The sequence below is a fragment of the Rutidosis leptorrhynchoides genome, chromosome 9 (assembly GCF_046630445.1).
Source record: "Rutidosis leptorrhynchoides isolate AG116_Rl617_1_P2 chromosome 9, CSIRO_AGI_Rlap_v1, whole genome shotgun sequence".
Taxonomy (NCBI): Eukaryota; Viridiplantae; Streptophyta; class Magnoliopsida; order Asterales; family Asteraceae; genus Rutidosis; species Rutidosis leptorrhynchoides.
The window spans coordinates 276494783-276522150 of NC_092341.1; the positions used below are offsets into that span (position 1 = coordinate 276494783).

General features: G+C 30.5%; 1 protein-coding gene across 1 annotated transcript; it reads left to right on the forward strand.

Moving 5' to 3' along the window:
• Nucleotides 1-2509: 2509 nt before the first annotated feature.
• Nucleotides 2510-3148, forward strand: LOC139868788 (uncharacterized). The gene has a single exon (XM_071857131.1). The coding sequence runs from the start codon at nucleotides 2510-2512 to the stop codon at nucleotides 3146-3148; it is 639 nt and encodes a 212-aa protein (XP_071713232.1).
• The last annotated feature ends 24220 nt before the right edge of the window (nucleotides 3149-27368 follow it).

Genomic DNA, 27368 nt, shown 5'->3' on the forward strand with positions numbered 1-27368 from the left:
ACTTTAATATTTACGATAATTTTTAATATTATCTTTAAAATAATAATTCTATTTAAAATAATAATAATAATAATGATATTTTATAGTAATAATGATATTTCTATTAAAATGATCATTTTTGTTAAAATGATAGTTTTAATACTAACGATAATTTTAATAATAATAGTAATGATAAAAATAATAAGAACGATAATTTTATCTAAATCAATATCTTATAATATTTTAATTTCATCATGATACTCTTACCCATTATTTCCTAATCGTTTCGTTTAATAGCTTTTAATCGTCTTTTATATCGTGTTCGTAATAATGATAATAATAGTAATCAAAATAATTAGGTGTTACAAATATTTGTTTTAATTACACTAATATTAATAATGATAGTTACTATAACATTATTAACGATAATACTAATAATTATCTTAATGATAATATAGTAATAATAATAATAACAATAACAATAACCATTTTTAAATAATGATATATATATATTAATAATGATAATAATAATAATAATAATACCAATAATAATAATAATAATAATAATAATAATAATAATAATAATAATAATAATAATAATAATAATAATTGGATAATAATAATAATACTAATTATAACTTTAACGATAATAACGATAGTAATAATAAAAAAAAATAACAATTTTAATGATAAATCCTTTTATTGATAAAGATAATAATAATAATAATAAGATAAAACTAGAACGACGATAATAACGACGATAATAATAATCATTTTTAATAATAATACAAAAATTCGATGGACTATAACTTCAAATCCGTTCATCGAGATCATTCGATATCTAAATAAAAAGTTCTTAATTTTTCGCTAGCTTTCCAACGACATGCATATCTTATACCTTATCTCAGTCGCATATATAACTAATTCAGGATTCAACATAACCTAACTAAAGGCAATATCAAAAGTACAAACATGCATAATCCTATATACTCGAGCACTAGTCAGGGATACACTATTAGTATGTAAAAGTTAAATTATGAGTACTCACGTATCAATATTGAGATTCAATATTGCAGGAAAGGTACGTAGACGCAACGAAGATGATAAACACTATATTGACCTCACGAGCATACCCATGAACCATACCAATCACCTCCATAGCTATAACCCATAATTTCCTTAATCCAATCCCACTCGAAAAACAATTTTGAAATCACTCGGACAGCACTCTGACGTAATATTTTATGTATACTAATAATATCTTGAAATAATACGGAGTAAATATATATATGTAAATCGATTGAGAGAGTTTAGAGAAAAATATTTTCAAGTTTCTATGAAATAATGAAACCTATTGAATTCTATTTATAATAGATTTTTGAATTATTAAAGTATGAATTATTAAAGTGAATTATTAAAGTATGAATTATTAAAGTAAATTATTAAAGTTTGAATTATTAAAGTGAATTATTAAAGTATGAATTATTAAAGTGAATTATTAAAGTTAAAGTAAAGTAAAAATAAAGTAAAGGTAAAGTTTAAGTATAGTAAAAGTATAAAACTATGTATGTATAATACGCGTATAAATATATATAATATTAATTTAAATCGTTATATATATTTAATAAAATAAAATATAAATATCGTTATCTTTATCATACTGGTTAAGTAATGAGTTGTCAAAAGTGGTTCTAGATATTTATAAAAGTTATATACGTTTTAATAATAAAGTTCTTTTTAAACTGAAAACGTTTTTGTACGTTTGAAACTAAATCAAATAAATATAATAATTTTGTTTTCCAAAACCAAATATATTTTTAAGAATCATTTGGTTTAAAGGTTAAAATAATGGAAATCGTTATATCATAAAATGTTTTAAAAAAGTAGAATCATATATATTCATAAGAGGTTTCAAGTTTTTAAATTACAATTTGTTGGTGAAGCATGGGATAAAGTTCAAAGGTTAAATAAATGTATGAAATCATCTTAATGAAAAATGTCGAGTTACTTAACTTGTCGATATCCAACATCTAAGTTATTTACACTTCACGTTCTTACTTATAAATCACTTTACCATTTTCCGAATGTTGTCAAAAAGAATAGATTTCTTAAATCACAGTGGACCTCATAACATAGACCCGTAATCATATCATAATGTATCTGATAAATCAACAATTTGATATTATCTTCTAATTCCATCGATAAACATATTGAAATAAATACGATCATGTAAAGTATTATACGTTTAATACTTTATTAATATTCTCAAGTTATAATATATATATATACATATATATACATATTTATTTATATATAACGGTTCGTGAATCGTCTGAATTTGGTCGAGGTTATAATGAATGTATGAACACAATTTAAAATTCTTGAGATTTAACTTAACAAACTTTGCTTATCGTGTCGGAATAATATAAAGATAAAGTTTAAATTTGATTGGAAATTTCCGGGTTGTCACAGTTATGGCTGGCGTAGATTACCGAGAGGAGGGATCGAATCGATTCAATGGAAGCAATTAATGGATATTGTGAATCAGGTGCAGCTTGTAAATGAGTGTGATCAATGGTGTGGGGATGGGTTCAAGTTTGGTATTTATTCGGTTTCGCAAGCGAGAAAAATGATCGACTCTATTGACCAACAAGATCCATCGCAACCTACTTTATGGTGTAAATACGCTCCTATAAAGATCAATGTTTTCATTTGGCCTTTGAAGTTACGCCGTCTTCCTACTAAGCTTAACTTGGTGGCGAAAGGATTGGAGTTAGATGATGGGATTTGTTGTGTATGCTCTAATGATTTTGAAGATGATTTGCATTTATTCACCAACTGTGCTACCAGCATGGATATATGGAGCGCTTTAGCGGCCTGGTTTAATTTGGATATTCCGGCATGGAACTCGTTGGATGGCATATGGAATTGGGTGGATGGTGTTCCCAAAAACGGCACGCAAAGAATGATTATTCGGGTGATTATTTTCGCTACTCTTTGGAATATTTGGCGGCTAAGAAACATCATTACTTTTAAAGATTCAAAGTTTCGCAAGTGTCATGTTTTTGATAGCATTATCGTTGATAGTTTTAATTGGTTGTATGCTAGATATAAGAAGAGTAGTGTTAATTGGACAGGGTGGTTACAAAACCCTCTGAACGCTTTGTAATTGTATTTTTTTCCCTTGCTTCTAGCGTCTTGCTAGTCGCCTTTTTATTTAATTTTTCTGCCGTTCAAAAAAAAAAACTTTTTGATTCCTATATTTCCAAATGATGTATTTGCAAGCCCATTTGGTGGCTTTCCATATGTAGGAACCATGCGAAGTATTGGCGAATGGTTGGTTAGTTGAGATGGTGTCTTGGAAGCACGATAAAGTGTTTTGAGGTTGGTTCCACCAATGTGATTTCTACACCACTAAAATTTTCGTACACCACTAAATCTGTTTTAAAAAGTTGTACAATTTATAACACATACTTAATTGTACATGAATAATTTTATGACATTTTTTTAAACAGTTTTTGTCTGTGGACTATTAATATGAAATAGAGGGAGTATAAATTATCATTTAATAAAAAGTAGTAACACTTAAAAGACAATTAGCTGCTATAAAACATACTATATTATCATCCTTATTTTCTTTTTTCCAAGTTTTAAAAATAATGGTCACCTATTTGTTTATGATGTCTTAAATGCAAATTGAAGTCTCTGTCCAAATGGGAAATAACATGGCCCGATTTAGTACACTTGGAAAACTGAGGAGAGATCATGGGTGGAAATTGGGCAACTTGAACAACTTGTGTCCTAGGGACTTGCTTTATTATCTTTATCCAATCATACATTGCTATGTTGCAACATACAAATATCTTAGTTATATTTTCTTAGACAATAGTATCATTTAATTTCATAATAAATATATATTTACTTGATCATGTTTTTATACTATATATCCTCCGTAATATGTCTTGAAGTCCAATCTCACGTTGTAGGCTGCCTAGTACGGATTAGATAACCAAGACACAACAAATGGAAGAATATATATATATATATATATATATATATATATATATATATATATATATATATATATATATATATATATATATATATATATATATATATATATATATATATGGGCAGGATCAATGGGGAAGTAACCAATCGGGGGGAAGCGGGGGAAGCAAAAAAAAAAAATCGTTTTTTTTTGGAATTTTTTTCCGACATCAAGATCACACGAAAATATGGACATTTAGAAGAGACACTTCGTGATGAATGTCATTATTTAGGCGGGAAATCGATCGACAAAAATTACATTCAAGATAATATTGTTCGTGAAGAATATGAACGTCTTTTTTTCATGTTTTGTGAAGTAAAATTTAACCCGATTTAGAGTTTAGGGTTTAGGGTTTAGGGTTTAGGGTTTGGTGTTTTGGGTTTATTCCATAAACCCAAAACACCAAACCCTAAACCCTAAACCCTAAACTCTAAACCGTTCGTGTTAAAAACTCAATCTAAATCCTAAATCTAAACCCTAAATCTAAACCCTAAACCCTAAATTTCTAAACCCTAATATCTAAACCCTATAAACCCTAATATCTAAACCCTAATATCTAAACCCCAATAGCTAAAAACTCAACATATGCTCGAAAAACACGATAATTGTTATATATTACTTCTTCGAGCGTTTTTTCGCCAAAATAAAAACATTTATCACAAAGTGTCTCTACTAAATGTTCATATTTTCATCTCATCTATAATGTTCGTGAACACAGTTTTTTTTAAAAAACGAAAAAAAAAAAAAGTTTTTGCTTCCCCCCGCTTCCCCCCGAATGGTTACTTCCCTCTTGATCCTACCCCTATATATATATATATATATATATATATATATATATATATATATATATATATATATATAGCTCTGATTCCGGTTTTCAGTTAATGATCCGTAGTAAATAAATATGTTATTAATTTGTCATTTAGTCTATCATTTAATTAAAAATTTATTTTATTTTTACGAAATATAGAATCGAATACTCTTTTCAAACAGATAGATATGAAAACAGAACTTAATACAAATAAAAGTAAAAAATGTTCATACGTTATTGTATGAAATAAAATGATAACCATAATGTCCAATACCTGTAGGGTTTTTCAAGTTAAATTTTTACTACTAAAAAGGGCTTCTGGCTAGCGGTATTAAGGAAACTTATCAACGTTGAGGTTGTGAGTTCTAGCCCCCTCGTGAACAAAGAAAATGTGAGTTTGCTATTCCAAGAAAAAGTTATTTAGTTAACCTAACTAATTGTAGAAGCATGTTTTGTCGTTCAGTTTGTAAAAGAGATTGTGAAATTGACATTTTCTACTATAGTGAAATGGCAACATGAATTTTTTTTTTTTTTTTAAGAAATCTGATATGACGTTTAATATTCTAATGGCTTTTGACACTTTTAAAAAAAAAAATAGTTGAAGACCCGTGAATTTGCGAGTTTTTTTATAGACGAATCACCATTGAATTTTAAGAATCATTATATTTTATATAGTGTTCGTAAGGTTTATAATATATCAATTTAGTTATAGTAGGAGATTTATGACTTATAATCAATGTAGTTATTTATAATTTAAAAATAATACATATATAATAAAATTAGGCTAATATTGTAAAGAAAAAGTTTCCTTTGTAGTTAATATTTTTGTCTACTTTCCCACAAATTATTTCATGATTTTAATCGCTTAACATGTTTATAAATTGCATACATATCGAAAGTTATTGTTTTATTATCAGTATACTTTGAAGCTCCTGCGCGTAATCTATTTGCCTGCATGAGATTTTTAAATAAATGACATTAGAAAAACCACATGATAAAACTATATCAAATGTGTGAATTATCAAATAGTTTTAACCTATGTAACATTAGGAACGTATAAATAAAGTATATAATAAAATCATCTTAGCTATTAGCTATACGCGAATTTCATGATATGATCAGACTTAGCTATGAAATATACTCAAGAGGTCAGACACATAAGAATTATGAAATAAATACACAAATTAATTTTATGATATAATCAGACTTGAATTCTACACATTTCCTTACATACAGTTATACTTCTTTTGACTATACATTTAGTAAGAGTGGATGACACCCAAATATATAAAATCAGTGACACATATGGAAAATTATAAAGTAAATTATTGACTATTCATGTATTATTTGTTGTATACATTACCAGAGTCTGCAAGCATCTAGGAGTGAATAATTCCTTTTCTAGCTGTCGTTAATAATGGTTTCACATTCATATCAGCAACAGTAGATGTATAAAATTAACTAATAATATCACATTAGAGCAAAAAAGATTTACTGTTCAGCAACAGTTATAACATTTTCATATTACTTAAAGGGTAATTTCGTCTTTTACACCTCACCTGCCATATTTATACACTGCCATCTACTTTCTCACCAGAAGCTTCCTCCTAGTGTCTCCATCACTACCACACATCGGCTCCTTCGCGACCATCATTTGCTTGGGGTTTTACTTTCTCAACTGCCATCAATCTCTTACGGTATTTCCTCAAATTTTACATTCTATATCGTCACATATTTTCTAATCGATGTTTCCTCTCCGGTTCATTTTGTCGGTGCGATTCTAACTTAACATTAGGGTTTCTGATTATGTGACGATTTGGAAGAGATCCATCGCTATTATGTATTAATCCTAGGGTTCGTGATTTCATGACGATTTGGAAGAGATTCATCGTTATTATGTTTCCTGAAGTTCTGCAACTCCTTGCCATCTGACTTCCACACAGTTGGTTTGTTCTCAATTTAAAGTTTTTTGTTCGTCATGTTTTTTTTGAAATGAAACATCGTTGTTGTTTCTATCATCCTCATGTTTGGTTTTTTTTTTTTTTTTTCCATTTAGGTGGTTCTGTTACAGATTACTCTTTCAATTTCACAAGAATCCGGGTATATTTTGTTATTATTTATTTGGTTATGCACTTTTGGATTGATTTTTTTTTATTATTATATTTTCGTTTGCATGGTCACTGATGGTATCATGATGCAATGTATCTTTTATTGTGTCCATGAGAAGTGTTTCCTGTCAATTGTTTGCTTAAATCACTCTATACATTAAAAGAGAGTTTTTATTAAGTAATAATTATTTCTAAATCCTCCTTCCTAACCCTTAGATCAAAACATTACCTCAACCTACCCCTTCATCTAATGGCTCACATCCATCATCTATGGTTATTAGCTAATAAATCATGAAACTTTCGTCGTGTACCTAAAATAACATTAGAAATACGGACTCAAAAATACTGAGTCCATTATAGCCGAGTTAAAACATACTGAGTCGAATTAGAAACAGAACCCTAAATTAGTTGTCGATAGGTTTTTCATCTCCGTCAACGACGATCATCGCATGTCTCTTTGCTCAATAAATCATACCCTACAATTTTTAATTATATAATCGATTCAGAGGGTTCTGTTTTGTACTTTTGTTGACGATTCCGGTTTATTATTAAACCCTAATAAAGAATGGTTGCTGAAGAACCACCAAATTGGATACTTGAGGAACCAATTTTAATCAAATTACAAATGGATGACGTATTTGATTCGATTGTTCTTCATTGAGCAATGTTCGATACTTCGACATGTTCAACAAGATGAATGGTATGTAAAATATTTGTTCGCAAAATTAGGGTGTACTCGGATTGATGTATGAATAACAAATTATATATGAATAACAAATTTCGAAGTTATATGTATAAAATAGACTAGAAATCTAAACATTATTGTTTCGGAACCAAAACATAATCGTTCAAATACTCAAACATAAATATAAGTTGTCAGATTGATGTATCATCTTTCTCCAACTTGGGGGTACTTGGTTTGGAATTATTTGAATATTTTATTCAGTGTTTTGGTTTTCTGTATTGTTTTGTTAAGTTTCTTGGTTTATTGAAAGATGGTTTTGGTTGCAGGAAGGGGAACTTCAATCGTTTAATGGTACGTATTTGTAAAATTTCTTTGTATCTCTTTCCATGGTTCTTTATAATTTAGTGTCTGACTCAACAAAGGCCAACATATCATATCATTTTGTCAATCACGCAGTATAATAATATATATTGTCTTGTTGAAGACATACAAATGAGCTTAGTTAAATGGATATAAAATGATGTTGAAGCTTATAAGTATTAGGTTTAACCATGTTTTAAAGGCAAAGATGTATTCAACTTCCTATATTGGTTTAAAGAGCTTTATCAGTCATATACGGCGTAATACAATTAAGTATAAACCTTTTGAAAATCGAAAGTTCGCTTTAAATAACCCATATTAACCCTAGCCCGTTTAAGCCAGTTACTCGAACGTTTGAACAATTACATTTACATCACCGGCTCTGATGGTATCCCCTATGCCCCATCAATCCCTTAGACCATTCCTTACCATTCCTTACGCGGAACAACGGACCAAGATTGTTGAACAACGACGACCACAACGACCACTATGGAGCCGTTGTGGGCTCGGGTTGGGTGTCGTCGTGGTATGAAACCACGATAGCTACAACGGTTTTTGTGGTTGCGTGGCGAATTCTGATTGAATGATGATTTATATCCGTTGCATGTTTGAATAAAAACTTTTGTTTTAATTAATTTAATATATAAATACCACACACTATATATTTCTAACACACTCATTTTCGTCTTCATCTTTTTCTTAATTATATGTTCAAAAATTATACAAATGGATAAAGGAAAGCAAGTTGAAAAAGACTACGAGATGTTTAATTACGTAATGAAATCAGATTCGGATGATAAAGAAGACATTCAATTCATAAAACTTGCAAACGAAGCTGATAATGCTAAAAACGAACATATATTTCATAGCATTATCCCTCAAGAAAGATAAGCTTTTAGTTGCAATTGTTCTATTTACAAGTGATATTCGTTTAAATAATAAAAGGTGAAGACAAAAGACAGATTCGACGAATTGAAAACGCAAACGACCAAAAAGCTCAAAAGTACAAAATACAATCAAAGTGGTTCCAATTATTGATGAGAAACGTCTAAAAATTACAAGAGTACAAGACGCGAAACGCAAAGTACAAGATATTAAATTAGACGCAAGGACGTTCGAAAATCCGGAACCGGGACCAAAGTCAACTCTCAACGCTCGACGCAATGGACCTAAAATTACAAGTCAACTATGCACATGAATATAATATAATATATAATTAATTCTTAAAATTAATATATATATTATATTATATAATATAAACGTCGGCAAACAAGAAAACAAATGAGTGTGAGCTGATACCTACCTCCATGCGATCGCATGGAAATCAGGCATCAAAGCCATGCGATCGCATGGCCCTGAAATATTGGCCATATCTATAAATTTCGCAGTTTTTGGTCGAATAAAGATCATTCATCCATCTCTCTATCTATCAAACGTATATATATATATATATATATATATATATATATATATATATATATATATATATATATATATATATATATATTATTTTAATTCTAAATTCTAATAATAAGGGTATGTTAGCGAATGTTGTAAGGGTGTAAGTCGAAATTCTGTCCGTGTAACGCTACGCTATTTTTAATCATTGTAAGTTATATTCAACCTTTTTAATTTAATGTCTCGTAGCTAAGTTATTATTATGCTTATTTAAGACGAAGTAATCATGATGTTGGGCTAAAATATTAAGACGGGGTAATTGGGCTTTATACCATAATTGGGGTTTGGATAAAAGAACGACACTTGTGGAAATTAGACTATGGGCTATCAATGGGCTTTATATTTGTTTAATTAAATGATAGTTTGTTAATTTAATATAAAGATTTACAATTGGACGTACCTATAAATAACCATATACACTCGATCGGACACGATGGGCGAGATATTTATATGTACGAATAATCGTTCATTTAACCGGACACGGGAATGGATTAATAGTTAATAGACTTATTAAAACAAGGGTGAAATTATGTGCAAGGACACTTGGCGTAATGGTTAACAAAGTATTAAAACCTTGGGTTACACGCAGTCGATATCCTGGTGTAATTATTAACAAAGTATTAAAATCTTGTTACAGTTTAAGCCTCCAATTAGTTGGAATATTTGACTTCAGATATAAGGATAATTTGACGAGGATACTCGCACTTTATATTTATGACTATTGACTGTTATGGACAAAAACCAGACGGACATATTGATTAATCTAGGACAAATGACAATTAACCCATGGTAATAAACTAAAATCAACACGTCAAACATCATGATTATGGAAGTTTAAATAAGCATAATTTATATATTTCATATTTAATTGCACTTTTAATTATCGCACTTTTATTTATTGTCATTTTATTTAATTGCATTTTTTATTATCGTACTCTTTAATTATAGCAATTTTATTTTATCGCAATTTTATTTATCGCAATTTCATTATCGTTATTTACTTTACGCTTTAAATTAAGTTATATTTATTTTTAATATTTTACATTAGGTTTTAACTGCGACTAAAAGTTTTAAAATCGACAAACCGGTCATTAAACGGTAAAATCGCCTTTTATAATAATAATACTACTTATATATATTTTTGTATTTTTACAACTATAAGTTAAAACTAATATAGCGTTGAACTAGTTTATAAGGTCCCTGTGGAACGAATCGGACTTACTAAAAACTACACTACTGTACGATTAGGTACACTGCCTATAAGTGTTGTAGCAAGGTTTAGGTATATCCATTCTATAAATAAATAAATATCTTGTGTAAAATTGTATCGTATTTAATAGTATTTCCTAGTAAAAATATAACTATTTTGTACACCACCTCACACACATCAAGTATTTTTGGCGCCGCTGCCGGGGACACTAAAACGCCGAAAGCGCAACGCTATATAAATTTTTTTTTATTAAGTTCTTTGTATAAAAAAAATATACGTTTTAAATATTAAAAATTCAAAAATATAAAAAGAAAAATAAAATAAAGTATATATTTTTAAGAATTGTTTAAAATATATAAATTATAAAGTACTTTTATTTTCTATTTTAGTTTTTAAAATTTAAGTTTTTATTTATTTTATATAAATAATTTATATAATTATAAAACAGAATTAGAAAACAGAAAAAAATATAATAAAAACATTCGGCCTGGTACTGTAGCAGCCCATATACTGGCCCGAAACCCTAGCTCATGCGACCGCATGAGCCCGAAGGCAAAAATTCATGCGATCGCATGAACATACCTGACACGCCACAGTTGACTGATTCCTGTAATAATTATAAGTATTATTTAATTAAAACCCTAATTAGGGTTATGTATTTACATATTTAATTTTAAGTTTTAATTAATTAGTATTTTTAGTTTTATTTAGTTTTAATAAATTATAAATTAATAGTTTTATAAAATAAATAATATAAAAATAATATTTTTATAAAAATTGTACTTTTTACAACTTTAAGTTTATTTTTATATTTTGTATCTTTTTATTCGTTTTAGCGTAATATTTATATTTTTCGCTCGTATTTAGTTTTAAGACATAGTTTTTTGCCATAGTTATTTTTATTTCTAAATTTTTAGGCTTTGCCGTAAAATCCCTTAAGTGTTTTTTTTTAGACTAAAATTTAAGTGCTTTAGAATTTTGCGACGCCGTTTTAAGATTTTAGTACCTTTTTAAGTTATTGCCATTTTGGATATAGTTTTTCTTTTAAGCTTTAATATTTTTAGACGCAACTTTTAATTCTTAGTTTTTAGTTCCTTTTTAAAGTTTCGACGCGCTAATTTCTTATTTTTATTTTTCGACGCCTTTTATTTTTCGACCTTTTATTTTTCGACGTTTTTCGACGCGCTCTTTTTCTTTCTTATTTCTCACCGATCTAGTTTTAGGACATAGAATTTTCTATTTTTTCTCTCTAAATTTCTTTAAATTTCTACGAAAAATTATTTTAAGTGGTTAAATTAATAGACATCCAAATTTTCTGCTTTGTAGTAATAGTTGGATTTGTTAGTGGCTGAGTTGTGAGCTTCCGATTTAAAGGGTTCTGGCTCCCTGCTGCATCTATTGGCTATTCGAAACGTGGGCAAAATCAAAAAAGTCTATTAATTTGATAACTTATATAATTTTTATATTTTATAACTAATAGGATATTCAGTGAATGCACCGAGCAAAACGTTCACCACCTTTTGTACGTTCACCACCTGTAACTCGATCAAGACATCTAGCAAATATTGTCGCCGTTGATTTTTCTTTAGAATCGTCATCCAGTCGACCAAGTACTCCAATTCAAATTTTCGATAATCCATTTTTGAACCCGACCTCACAATTGAGAATCTGGAAGATATTCAGGGACAATTCAGGGATCCTGAACCATTAATCTTTCCTCCGGAACCACCAATCATTCAAACAGAGATTGTAGAGGAACCAACCATTAAATCAGAATCCTCTAGTGATTCAGATTCAACAAATTCAATCATGGAGAATCTGGAACCTCTAAGTATGGAAGACCGAATGAGAGCTAAACGCACTGGCCAAGGTCACGCAATTACTCAACCTGACATAAATGCGCCAGATTATGAAATCAAGGGACAAATTCTACACATGGTAACAAATCAATGCCAATTTAGTGGTGCGCCGAAGGAAGATCCAAATGAACATCTTCGAACCTTTAATAGGATCTATACACTATTTAAAATCCGAGAAGTGGAGGATGAACAGATATATCTCATGTTATTTCCCTGGACTTTAAAGGGAGAAGCCAAAGATTGGTTAGATTCGTTACCTGAAGGGGCGATTGATACATGGGATGTCTTAGTTGAAAATTTTCTTAAACAATTCTTTCCGGCATCTAAAGCCGTGAGACTTCAAGGAGAAATAGTTACGTTCACACAAAAATCAAATGAAACTCTATATGAGGCGTGGACAAGATTTGGAAAGTTGTTAAGAGGATGTCCGCAACATGGTTTAGACACTTGTCAAATAGTACAAATATTCTACCAAGGATGCGACATCACTACAAGAAAAGACATCGATATAGCTGCTGGTGGTTCCATTATGAAGAAAACCGCAACTGACGCTTACAAAATTATTGATAACACTGCTTCCCACTCACATGAGTGGCACCAAGAAAAAGATATCGTTAGATCATCTAAAGCAGCTAGAGCCGATTCTAGCCATGACTTAGATTCCATTTCCGCAAAGATAGATGCTGTCAAGAGACGAATGGAAAAGATGACTAAAGATATTCACTCAATACGAATTAGTTGTGAGCAGTGTGGAGGACCACATTTGACAAAAGATTGTCTCAGTATTGAACTAACAATGGAACAAAGAGAGAATGTTTCATACATAAACCAAAGCCCTGAAAATAATTATCAGAATAATTATCAACCGCCAAGACCAATCTACAATCAAAATCAGAATTATAACCGAAATGTTCCATATAACAACCAACAAGGTCCTAGCAATCAACAAGTATCCAATAATACTTACAATCAGCAAAGACCTATTTTTCAAAACAAACCACCACAAACCGATGATAAAAAGCCAAATTTAGAAGACATGATGTCAAAGCTAGTTGATTCTCAAACTCAGTTTTTCACATCTCAGAAACAAATCAATGAACAAAATGCTCAAGCATTTAGAAATCAACAAGCTTCTATTCAAAATTTGGAACAAGAAGTGAGTAACCTAGCAAGGTTGATAGGTGAAAGAAAATCGGGAAGTTTACCTAGTGATACAAATGCTAACCCCCGGAGTGAAACAGCTAAAGCCATTACCACAAGAAGTGGTATTACATTTAAACCACCTGAAATGCCTGTAATTTCTGATGAAGCTATTCCTACTCCACAAGAACCACAGTCTGAGCAAGATAAGGAAACAGAACCGGTAGTTGAAAAGGTTAATGAAGATAACACAGTTAAAGCTAAACGTTATGTTAAACCATACCAACCATCACTTTCTTACCCGAGTAAAATGAGAAAAGAGAGACTTGAAGCCGAGCAATCCAAATTCTTGGATATGTTTAAACAGATAAATGTCAATCTTTCTTTCATTAATGTGATTTCAGGAATGCCTAGATATGCTAAATTCTTGAAAGATCTGATCACAAATAGAAAAAAAATGGAAGAACTCTCGGTTGTTACTATGAATGCTAATTGTTCTGCAGTGCTTTTGAATAAGATACCAGAAAAATTATCAGATCCAGGAAGTTTCACGATTCCATGTTTTCTGGGTAGTCTTAGTTCAATAGAAGCATTGGCAGACTTAGGTGCTAGTATAAATCTAATGTCGTATTCACTATACGCTAAACTATACTTTGGAGAATGGAAACCAACACGAATAAGCATACAACTAGCCGATCAATCAGTAAAATATCCTAGAGGGATAATGGAGAACATGATGGTTAAAGTTGGTACTTTAGTATTTCCAGTAGATTTTGTTATTCTGGACATGGAAGAAGATTCTCGAGTTCCTCTCATATTAGGAAGACCATTCTTAAACACGGCTAAAGCAATAATAGACGTGTTCGGTAAGAAACTGACCTTAAGTATAGAGGACGAGAGTGTTACCTTTTCAGTTGATAGAGCCATGAAACAACCGCAATCTGCAGATGATACATGTTATTATATTCAAACTATAGATTCACATGCAGAATTGTTAGAAGAATTTCCAGAATTACAAGGAACAGGAGAATGTTCTTTAGGAGAAGGAACTGAACCAATTGATGAAACTGAAATGTTAGCTACACTTATGGCTAATGGATATGAACCAACAACAGAAGAAATTCAAATGCTAAAAGAGGAAGACAGATATCGATATAAATCATCGATAGAAGAACCACCGACATTAGATTAAAGCCACTTCCAAATTATTTGGAATATGCTTATTTACATGGTGAATCTGAATTACCTGTAATAATATCTTCTCTTACTGAAAATGAAAAATCTCAACTCATTTCTGTGCTAAAAGCTCATAAACCAGCTATTGCATGGAAGATTCATGATATTAAAAGAATAAGTCCTTCGTATTGCACACATAAAATCCTTATGGAAGAAGGTCATAAAACATATATGCAACGCCAAAGAAGACTAAATCCTAATATGCAAGATGATGTTAAGAAAGAAATTATTAAACTGCTAGATGCAGGTTTAATTTATCTAATCTCTGATAGTCCATGGGTAAGCCCAGTTCAATGTGTACCTAAGAAGGGTGGCATGACTGTCATCACAAATGAGAAAAATGAGCTTATTCCTACTAGGACTGTAACAGGATGGCGTGTTTGTATTGATTATAGAAAATTAAATGACGCCACCAGAAAAGATCACTTTCATTTACCTTTCATTGATCAAATGTTGGAAAGATTAGCCGGAAATAGTTACTATTGTTTTCTTGATGGTTTTTTCGGATATTTTCAAATTCCAATAGCACCCGAAGATCAAGAGAAAATCACATTCACATGCGAACAATCAAATCTAGTTCTTAATTGGGAGAAATGCCATTTCATGGTCAACGAAGGCATCGTTCTTGGTCATAAAATTTCAAAGGAAGGAATTGAAGTAGATAGAGCTAAAGTAGATGTAATTGCTAAACTTTCACATCCCACCAATGTTAGAGGAGTTAGGAGTTTTCTAGGGCATGCTGGTTTTTACCGACGTTTCATAAAAGATTTTTCTAAAATTGCCACTCCTATGAATAAACTCCTAGAAAAGGATGCTCCATTCATCTTTTTTAGTTGAATGCATCAAATCTTTTAATATTCTTAAAGAAAAACTCACTAATGCGCCGATCATGATAACTCCAAATTGGAATCTACCGTTTGAACTAATGTGCGATGCAAGTGATTTTGCAATGAGATCCGTTTTAGGACAAAGGATTGAAAAAAGATTTCAACCTATTTATTATGCTAGTAAGACGTTACAAGGAGCACAAACGAATTATACTACTGAAAAAGAACTCCTTGCTATTGTCTTTGCTTTTGACAAATTTCGTTCATATCTTGTTCTAGCAAAAACGGTGGTCTATACCGACCATTTTGCTCTTAGATACCTATTTTCGAAACAAGATGCCAAACCACGATTAATCCGTTGGATCTTACTCTTACATGATTTTGATATTGAAATCCGAGACAAAAAGGGAGCAGAAAATCTCGCAGCTGATCATCTTTCTCGTCTTGAAAATCCTGAATTAGAAGTTCTAAATGAATCGGCAATACAAGACAACTTTCCTGATGAATATCTATTGAAGATAGATTATAATGAAATTCCATGGTTTGCAGACTATGCAAACTATTTAGTATGTGGATTCCTTGAAAAAGGATTGTCGTACCAAAAACGAAAGAAATTCTTTAGTGATATAAAACACTATTTCTGGAAAGATCCACATTTGTTTAAAAGTTGTCCTGATGGAATAATACGCTGATGTGTATTCGGAGATGAAGCTAGTCAAATCTTAAACCATTGTCACACAGGACTAACAGGAGGGCATTATGGGCCTCAGCTAACAGCAAGAAAAGTTTACGATGCTGGATTCTATTGGCCTACAATTTTCAAAGACGCACACCTTCTTTGCAAATCCTGTGATGCTTGTCAAAGGGCCGGAAAAATAAGTCAACGTGATGAAATGCCACAAAATGTCATTCAAGTATGTGAAGTATTTGACATTTGGGGTATTGACTTTATGAGTCCATTTCCAAAATCTCATAATAATCTCTACATTCTCGTTGCTATTGATTATGTATCTAAATGGGCGGAAGCACATGCTCTCCCAACTAACGATGCACGAGTTGTAGTCAACTTTTTAAAACGTCTTTTTGCTAGGTTCGGAACACCGAAAGCTTTAATAAGTGATCGGGGTACTCATTTTTGTAATAATCAACTTGAGAAAGTTCTCAAAAGATATGGAGTAACTCATAAAATCTCAACTGCTTATCATCCACAAACAAGTGGACAAGTTGAAAATACCAACCGAGCTTTAAAACGTATTCTAGAGAAAATCGTAGGATCAAATCCGAAGGAATGGTCCATGAAATTGGAGGATGCACTCTGGGCTTTTAGAACAGCCTACAAAACTCCAATTGGAACCACACCTTTTAGACTCGTTTACGGAAAAGCATGTCATCTTCCAGTAGAAATTGAACACAATGCATTTTGGGCTTTGAAGACATGTAATCTTGATTTACATGAAGCTGGACGTTTAAGGTTAAGTCAACTAAACGAATTAGAAGAATTAAGACATGAAGCATATGAAAATTCATTAATCTATAAAGAAAGAACGAAGAAATGGCATGATAAACGAATTAGAAGTTCAAAAGAATTTAAAGAAGGAGACCGAGTTCTTCTTTTCAATTCACGATTCAAGCTATTTCCTGAAAAATTGAAATCAAGATGGTCTGGACCATTTCTAGTCAAAAGAGTTTTCCCATACGGAACAATAGAGTTAATAAATACAAATCGGATTGAATTTAAAGTTAATGGTCACAGAGTTAAACATTACAAACATGGACCGATGGAAGTTGACAATGAAGTCAATCACAATTTCGATACCACAGCTAACTAAGTGTGGGGAGAATCAAGTCTTTTAAGGATAATATGTATTTCTGTTAGAGTTAGATATTCTGTTTTCGTGTAGTTTTCGAAAATGGAATCCGAATGGTCTTTTCCTAGCAGACCCTAAAGAACTAGTCTTCTCCCCCCATTCTGAATTTTTATTTTTTTTAGGTTTTACAAGATGAAGACTTCCTGTGAACTAAACCATGGTCTAATGCTACAAGCTTTGATCACTAAACGTAATAATGACACACTCCCGAGTGACCTGGTATCAGTAATAAAAGCCAAATTGGACGGAGTAAGAAAAGAATCCAGGAACGAAAATAATAAGTTACATTTTGGTAAACGAAAATCAAAATTCGCAGCGAAAAGAAGAGCACGACACCTTGAAAGATGTCACAAATGCGAAAAATGGTCACACGAAGGAAAATGCTTTACGAATCAGACATATTCCAATACCGAGTTCGTTACTTTATGCAGAGATGGACCGTTCATATGTTTAGAAGAAAAAACGTTGAATGCTCGAGGTTACGCCTATGTAGCTATAGAAAATCAATTAGTCCGACTATCTTATGAGTGGGCTAAAACAGGTCACTGAGAATTCCATCTAGCAGGTAAGTATGTACAGTTTTTATTTTTATTTTTACTGCTTTTAACCTTTTAATAATAAACGCTGAATCGTTCGCTATAAAGTATTAAATTGCTATTCAATAAAATTAGGTGTTAAGATCGAAATTATTGATATCATATAAAAATTTATTACATCAGTGCGAAATTTACCGTTTATTCATAAGGTATAAATATCTTTAATCAATCAATCTAAAATATTTCAAAAATTCGTCAAGAGTAAAACTAGGTAATATAGCCGAAATTACTTTACCCAAAAGAGGGGCGTATATTTTTGATAATATTTGATTGATTAAAGTGGGATAAAAGACCAAAAAGATTTTTAATTTAATTTTATATTTACCATATTTTTAAAATTAATATTGTAAATTTTTAAAATCAATATATTTAAGTTTGTAAATATTTTAAAAACTAATATTTTTAAAATAAGTTTGTAAAACTAAAATATGAAAATATTAATAATATTAATATGAATTTTTAATTTTATGCATTTTAAATTTAAGTTTGGTGTGAATTTAAAAACAAAATTTACTTTATCTCATTAAGTTAAAAATATGATTTCTAAAATTCGTCGTGAGTTGGAGACTAGGTCGTTGAACCGAAATTGCTTTACCCAAGGGAGGGACGAGAAATTTTATTATCATTATTTTTAATCTTATTGAATTAAAGTATACCAAAAACATAAAATAAAAAAAACCCAAAATCTTTGCTTTTAAAACAATCGCTTTAAAATGACAAATTTTAAAATTTTGTTGAGGGACGAACTAGGTAAACGTACCGAAACAACCTCCTCCTAAATAAAAAGGAAAACAAAATTTTAAATTACTCAATTATTTGTTTTATTAAGTTAAGGTTTTTATAAATAAAAAAAAATATGTATATATATGTTTGTAGTTTATCTTATGTACAAAACAGGGTAAAACAGCGCACTTTCAAAAACTGACATTAAGTTCATCAAAAGCTACTAATTTTAACAATAAGACATAAAATATCAAATGTGATATAAAACAGTATGTTTGCAAACTCGGTATTTTTAATCATTTTTCTACACTAATCACCCTCATGAATTTAAATTTTTACTGATTTCTTGCAAATGAGGGCATTGCAAGATCTCAAGTGTGGGGAAGGGTTATAAATTCTCTTGGGTTTACGTTTGATTTAATTTTCAAATTTTGTGAAAATTTGAAAAATTTTCAACTAAATGAATTCAAAATCATGTTTATACATATTTATGAATGATAAAACTAGGTGATACTACCTAAATTATTGTTACCTTGGAAAGGACATAAATTGAGAAACAACCCAAAACGCTTGAATTCATTTAAAATGGAATAGAGGAGAATAAAAAGGCAAAGAAAGAAAGAAATAAAAGCTGAGTGTGGGAAGAATTCAGCAAGTTCTTTAAAACATATATCACATATCTGTACAAGCTTATTGCAGGTACTTTTATTTTGGACTAAACTAATCCGTTTTACCCGATTTATTATTATACTTTTGAAAGAAAGTTGGATCTACTCGATGAATCAATTTCATCATTATAAGGAAGTAAAGTCTTCCGAAAAAGACACGCGCTTCTTGATTTAGGTCAAGAAGTTGTCGTCCAGACCAGCTGTAGGTTGACGAAAAATCTAGAAAAGTCATCTCTAAAATCAGCAGGAAATCCACGGAACTCAGCATCAAACAGGGTCACCAAGTGGTTAGACTTATCCTAACCATGAGAGGATCTGTCTCGTAAAATGGGGAGGGCGCCATGCAAATTAGCTTGATAAGACTAATGAATCAGACCCCCAGAAAGGATAATCTCCTTAAAGATTAAAAATCAGCTTTTAAGACTGATATTACTCAATCCTTGAGATTGACCTTAAAGATTGAGAATTACAAACTCATGGAATTCGATGATATCTAAACTCGAGCTTGAACGAGAAAATATTTTGATCAAAATTACAAATCGATTTGTTTTCTGTAAACCCATTTTTAATGCGTTCATTACCATTGAACGTAAAATTCTAGGAATTCACCTGAAATTCATCAGGTCACCTGAACCAAATCGGGTGTCAACCGTAAGAACGGTGATTGCATAGTATGGTCAAAGACAGGACCTTGTGCCAGACCGAAAAACAATAAGAGTGAGCTTTACTATTGCTCCTACTAAGGATAGTAATTGCATCCGACACATTATAGACCATAATTAAAAGCATGTCAGGGGACATTGCCTTAACAGTTGCTTTTTCAACGCTATCCTTTACAACCGGACGGTAGTTTACTGAAAGGTAATATACGGAGCAAGTATACTGGACATGTTGCTTTCCCAATACAAGGTTAGCAAGTGGGTGACACAAAACCGAAAGTTTTGAGCTAAAATTTTAAAATCTGAAACCCACCAAACCCACAAAAATATTTTGCAAACACCGGTGAAGGGTTATTCCGGAAAACTTATCTAGGGTAAAAGCTAGATTGAATTTTCAAAAGATCAAATGTTTTCATAAAGATCCAATTTCCTTAAGGATCTAAATTTTCATAGTCATGTGGGACTGTAAATCACAACGTTACTACCATTGTTTATACCGCCGTATAGAAATCACTGATGTACAAAGTGTGAAGAATAAAGAAGTGATTCTAGTATTTTTATTTCAAGATTATATTGCTTGAGGACAAGCAACGCTCAAGTGTGGGAATATTTGATAATGCTAAAAACGAACATATATTTCATAGCATTATCCCTCAAGAAAGACAAGCTTTTAGTTGCAATTGTTCTATTTACAAGTGATATTCGTTTAAATAATAAAAGGTGAAGACAAAAGACAGATTCGACGAATTGAAGACGCAAACGACCAAAAAGCTCAAAAGTACAAAATACAATCAAAGTGGTTCCAATTATTGATGAGAAACGTCTCAAAATTACAAGAGTACAAGACGCGAAATGCAAAGTACAAGATATTAAATTAGACGCAAGGACGTTCGAAAATCCGTAACCGGGACCAAAGTCAACTCTCAACGCTCGACGCAACGGACCTAAAATTACAAGTCAACTATGCACATGAATATAATATAATATATAATTAATTTTTAAAATTAATATATATATTATATTATATAATATAAACGTCGGCAAACAAGAAAACAAATGAGTGTGAGCTGATACCTACCTCCATGCAATCGCATGGAAATCAGGCATCAAAGCCATGCGATCGCATGGCCCTGAAATATTGGCCACATCTATAAATTTCGCAGTTTTTGGTCGAATAAAGATCATCCATCCATCTCTCTATCTATCAAACGTGTATATATATATATATATATATATATATATATATATATATATATATATATATATATGTTATATTTTAATTTTAATTTTAATTTTAATTTTAAATTCTAATAATAAGGGTATGTTAGCGAATGTTGTAAGGGTGTAAGTCGAAATTCTGTCCGTGTAACGCTACGCTATTTTTAATCATTGTAAGTTATATTCAACCTTTTTAATTTAATGTCTCGTAGCTAAGTTATTATTATGCTTATTTAAGATGAAGTAATCATGATGTTGGGCTAAAATATTAAGACGAGGTAATTGGGCTTTATACCATAATTGGGGTTTGGATAAAAGAACGACACTTGTGGAAATTAGACTATGGGCTATCAATGGGCTTTATATTTGTTTAATTAAATGATAGTTTGTTAATTTAATATAAAGATTTACAATTGGACGTACCTATAAATAACCATATACACTCGATCGGACACGATGGGCGGGATAGTTATATGTACGAATAATCGTTCATTTAACCGGATACGGGAATGGATTAATAGTTAATAGACTTATTAAAACAAGGGTGAAATTATGTACAAGGACACTTGGAGTAATGGTTAACAAAGTATTAAAACCTTGGGTTACACGCAGTCGATATCCTGGTGTAATTATTAAACAAAGTATTAAAACCTTGTTACAGTTTAAGTCCCCAATTAGTTGGAATATTTGACTTCGGATATAAGGATAATTTGATGAGGACACTCACACTTTATATTTATGACTGATGGACTGTTATGGACAAAAACCAGACGGACATATTGATTAATCTAGGACAAAGGACAATTAACCCATGGTAATAAACTAAAATCAACACGTCAAACATCATGATTACGGAAGTTTAAATAAGCATAATTTATATATTTCATATTTAATTGCACTTTTAATTATCGCACTTTTATTTATTGTCATTTTATTTAATTGCATTTTTAATTATCGTACTCTTTAATTATAGCAATTTTATTTTATCGCAATTTTATTTATCGCAATTTCATTATCGTTATTTACTTTACGTTTTAAATTAAGTTATATTTATTTTTAATGTTTTACATTAGGTTTTAACTGCGACTAAAAGTTTTAAAATCGACAAACCGGTCATTAAACGGTAAAATCCCATTTTATAATAATAATAATACTACTTATATATATTTTTATATTTTTACAATTATAAGTTAAAACTAATATAGCATTGAACTAGTTTATAAGGTCCATGTGGAACGAACCGGACTTACTAAAAACTACACTACTGTACGATTAGGTACACTGCATATAAGTGTTGTAGCAAAGTTTAGGTATATCCATTCTATAAATAAATAAATATCTTGTGTAAAATTGTATCGTATTTAATAGTATTTCCTTGTAAAAATATAACTATTTTGTACACCACCTCGCACACATCAGAAGCCGAAGTGTTAGCCGAATATCAAAGAGAAAAAATACTACAAATTTATATCTATAGAGATCGAGAAGGTGCTGGGGAACGTTTATGGAATGATTATTTTTTTGAAACACCAACTTATCCCTCGAAAAAAAATCAAACCTCTTTTTCGCATGCGTTGTCAATTATTCATGCGAATCGTAGGTGATATAACTCTGGTATTTTTTTTTAATGAAAATTGTCCCCCACACTTTTCATATTTTAAGCAAAGAAATGATGCACTTGTTCGGCAAGGACTAACAATCTTTCAAAAAATTACATCAGCTATAGACAATTGGCATATGGTGTTGCACCAGATTTGAAACGACCCGTCCATATTACTATAAACGCGGTACGTTATTCATTGGTCCCATAGCGAGGTATTTGACCTCTATATGATACGTTTTAGAAAATATTGCATTCGTTTCTAAAAAAAACACACCATTATTATACATAATGCATGTTTTAAACAAGTGGGCGATTATTTAAGAAATATTTCCCAAAATACATCGGTTTCCAAATACTACACACGTGATATAACAGTCGAATATAATACATGACAAAGGTTTTATTGAATGCAACACTTTATTTAAACCAAAGCATGAGACTCCATGCACAGCTTGCTCAAATAATGCAACAGCGGAAGACTTTCTTAAAGACCTGAGAATAAACATGCTTAAACAGTCAACACAAAGGTTGGTGAGATATATAGGTTTAACATCGATATAAATATAGACCACAAGATTTCATAGTTATAAATATATGTAGACTCGCAAGTGTATAAAAGTATTCTATAAGTTATTGAGCGCTTCGGTAACCATACTTAACCATTAATGTGGCATATTCCCTTTATTATGAAATCTCCCTACACTTTACCAAGTGTAGTAAAAATGAAGTACTATGCAACCGTTTACGATACTAGAGCGACTAGTCCGGTTGGGGCTGTCAAACCCGATAGATCTATCAATAGGATTCGCGCTTACATGTTCTTACAACATGTAAATATTAGTTACCAAGCTATTAGGGAAGATATGCAATGTGGTACAACTCAACGTAGAATATATTTTAAGTACTTGTGTCCATGGCGTAAAACATAAAATGCATGTATTCTCATCCCAAAATATTTTTAGAGTTTAAAAATGGGACTATATACTTACAGTAGTAAAAGTATATTAATAATAAGTTTTCAACTTATTAAAAATATGACCGTCGTCCTTGGATTCACGAACCTATAACAATAATAACGATTCAGAAAATAATACGACATATGAATAAAATAAAGCAAGTTCATAGAATACTTATATAATAATTTTTAACATTTTATGTTAGTAGTCTATTGTTAGTAGTCCTTTGTTAGTAGTCCAAAATAGTCCGAAAAGTCCAACAGTTCAATAATCGGTATATATATATATATATAATCTTAGAATTACCCCACGACGTATTGTATGCATATTGTCTTTGCATCAACCCAGAGACGTATTGTATACGTATTGTCTTAGAATTAACTAAGACGTATTGTGTACATATTGTCTTAGGATTTATCAAAACGTATTGTATACTTATTGTGTTAGGACGTACCAAGAATATTATTATACATATATACAATCACAGAATTAACCAAGATTATAATATTTTGTTATACTACTGATAACATGTCCAAATATATACATAGGATATAGGAAAAGTTAACAAGGATATGGTTAATATAGTTTTTATAATATAAATTTCGTCCATACAACGTTAATTTTAGCAGATTTTGTTTTGCACGCCAAATATTCATTACAACTCCGTTTAAAGTGAATCAAATTGCTATGGATTCATTAAGAAGTAAATTTTACAAAACCAATTCGAAAAGTTCATCCCAAGTAGTAATGTTTAGAGCTTTACCCTCTTTTTGTGTCGGTGGACAGATTTGGAAAAATCCCGGCATCCACCTAATATATGATTTTTGATAAAATACTTTCACTTTGTCTAAAATCATGAAAAAAATACTGGAAGTCTTATTTACATATATTAACATATTTCCAAAGTCTTAGCCTCGAAATCAAAGTCTAAGATATGTTTTTAATTCCCAACCCAAAACAGCTCGCTTTTTACCGAATGGAGATTAAAGGATATATGTTAAGTTTCAAGGTGTTCTTCATATGTACAAGTTATAAGTTCTTATATTAACTTAATATAACATCATAATACATATAAATAAGTGTTATTAGAGTTATGTAAGAAAGATTAGATTAGTTTTTCAAACAAGCTTGGTGTTCACCAAAACAAGTTCTAGTTTTTACAAGTTTTATAAGTATAATAAGATAGCAACTATACAAGGAATTGAACAAGGATTTTGAGAAGTATTTTACCTTGATTATGAAGAGGAAAGTTTCCGAGATTAAAGTATGATATGAGAGCATTCAAGTGTGTGTTTTTAGTTTAAGAAAATGTAGAGTAAAAATGAGTTAAAATGGTCCTTATTTATAAGCTTATAATTTTGGCTTTTAGTGAAAATATCTAAGATAAGTTAAATTGTATTAAGTCATGTATGAAATATTAAATTGATTAGGTCATGGATGACATATTACACAAATAATTGCATATTTCTATTGGTATATACCAATAGTAAATACTTCTAGAAGCTGTGTATAATACGGGTAAAAATACCGTATGAATGCGAGTAGAATTCTTAAGGAAATTGAACGAAAATACGAGTATAGCTATCCTTTATATGTTTTGGTATATTATAATGTATATTCAATACTTGTAAGGATGTATTTACACTCGTAATACATTATATGTAAATACATTTTAACATAAGTTAATTACGTCGTTTAAATAGTAATATATATAGTGTTTGAAAACTCTTTAAATTAGTAGTATGAATATATATATATATATATATATATATATATATATATATATATATATATATATATATATATATATATATATGTATATATATATATATATATAATACTTTGTTAATATACTTAATGAGATATTTAATTATCATATTTTCAAGTTAAATATATATAAATCCATATATATACACAATAATTAAACAATTAAACAATTAAATCAAGTTATGACGTTCGTGAATAGTCAGAATAAAAGGGTGACCAAAAGCTTGTGTAAAACTATTTTTGGAGGTTCAAGATTTATTAAAATTCATTGCTTATCAAGTCGGAATTATATAAAGATTAAGTTTAAATTTGGTCGAATATTTTCGGGTCGTCACAAGATTCATTAAATGAGTATTTGCAAATGGGTGAAACCTCATCTTTTACATGTATTAAAAAGTTTTGTCATTGTGTAACTGATTTATATGGTAGAGAGTATTTGAGGGAAACAAATGCAACCGACGTAGCACGTTTATATAGTGCTCACGAAGAGTAACATGGTTTTAGGGGGATGTTGGGTAGTATTGACTGCATGCACTGGCAATGGAAAAATTTCCATAATGCGTGGAAAGGTTAATACACTAGGGGTGACCAAAAAGGGCCAACAGTCATGCTCGAAGCGGTTGCTTCACATGATATGTGAATTTGGCATGCGTTTTTTGGTATGACGGGTTCAAATAATGACATTGATGTTTTAGATAATTCTCCTCTTTTTTATTCACTTAAAAATAGATCTGCGCCACCTGCATCATTTTATGTAAATGAGCACCACTACACAAAAGGGTATTATCTTGCGGATGGTATATACCCGGATTGGGCAACAATTATTAAAGGATATTCACAACCAACGGATGAAAAACGTGTGAAGTTCAAAAGGTTTCAAGAAAGTGCCCGCAAAGATGTTGAGAGAACATTTGGTGTTCTTCAAGGTAGATTTGCTATTTTGAAATGCCCGGGCCGATCAATAAGATTCAATAAACTAAGAGAATACATGAATACTTGTATTTTGTTGCACAATATGATTTAAGAGGATAACAGTTTTCAAATTAGCTCAATCGAAGAAGCAATGTTTGCTGATCTAAATAATCGTTTAAGAAGGAATATCAGAAGTAGATCAAGAGATCAAGATAAGATTAATAGAGAGATACGAGATCGGAGAGTGCATGACAGACTACGAGAAGACCTTACCGAGCACATTTGGAACTTGCCAACAAACTTTCATAGCGTTAGTAACTAAAATTTCAATATATGTAATTTTAATTTTAAGCATTTTAATATTATGTAATTTTTTACTTTAATCGCTTTAATTTTATGTAATTTTTATTTTAATCATTTTAATATTATGTAAAATTATTAATTTTTATTAACTTTTATTTTATTTAAAAGTGTAAATAATCAAAAAATGAAAATTAGTTGCCACATCAGCAACCCACAACAGCACAACAACACAACAATACATTTATCACAGCGACCCTCAGTCCCACAACAATGCCACGTCAGCAAAATACGCGCCCCACGACATCCCATCAATTCACTTTTGCGTAGGAAATGATCTTATAAGCATTGGTTTCAATTTGAAAAAACTGATA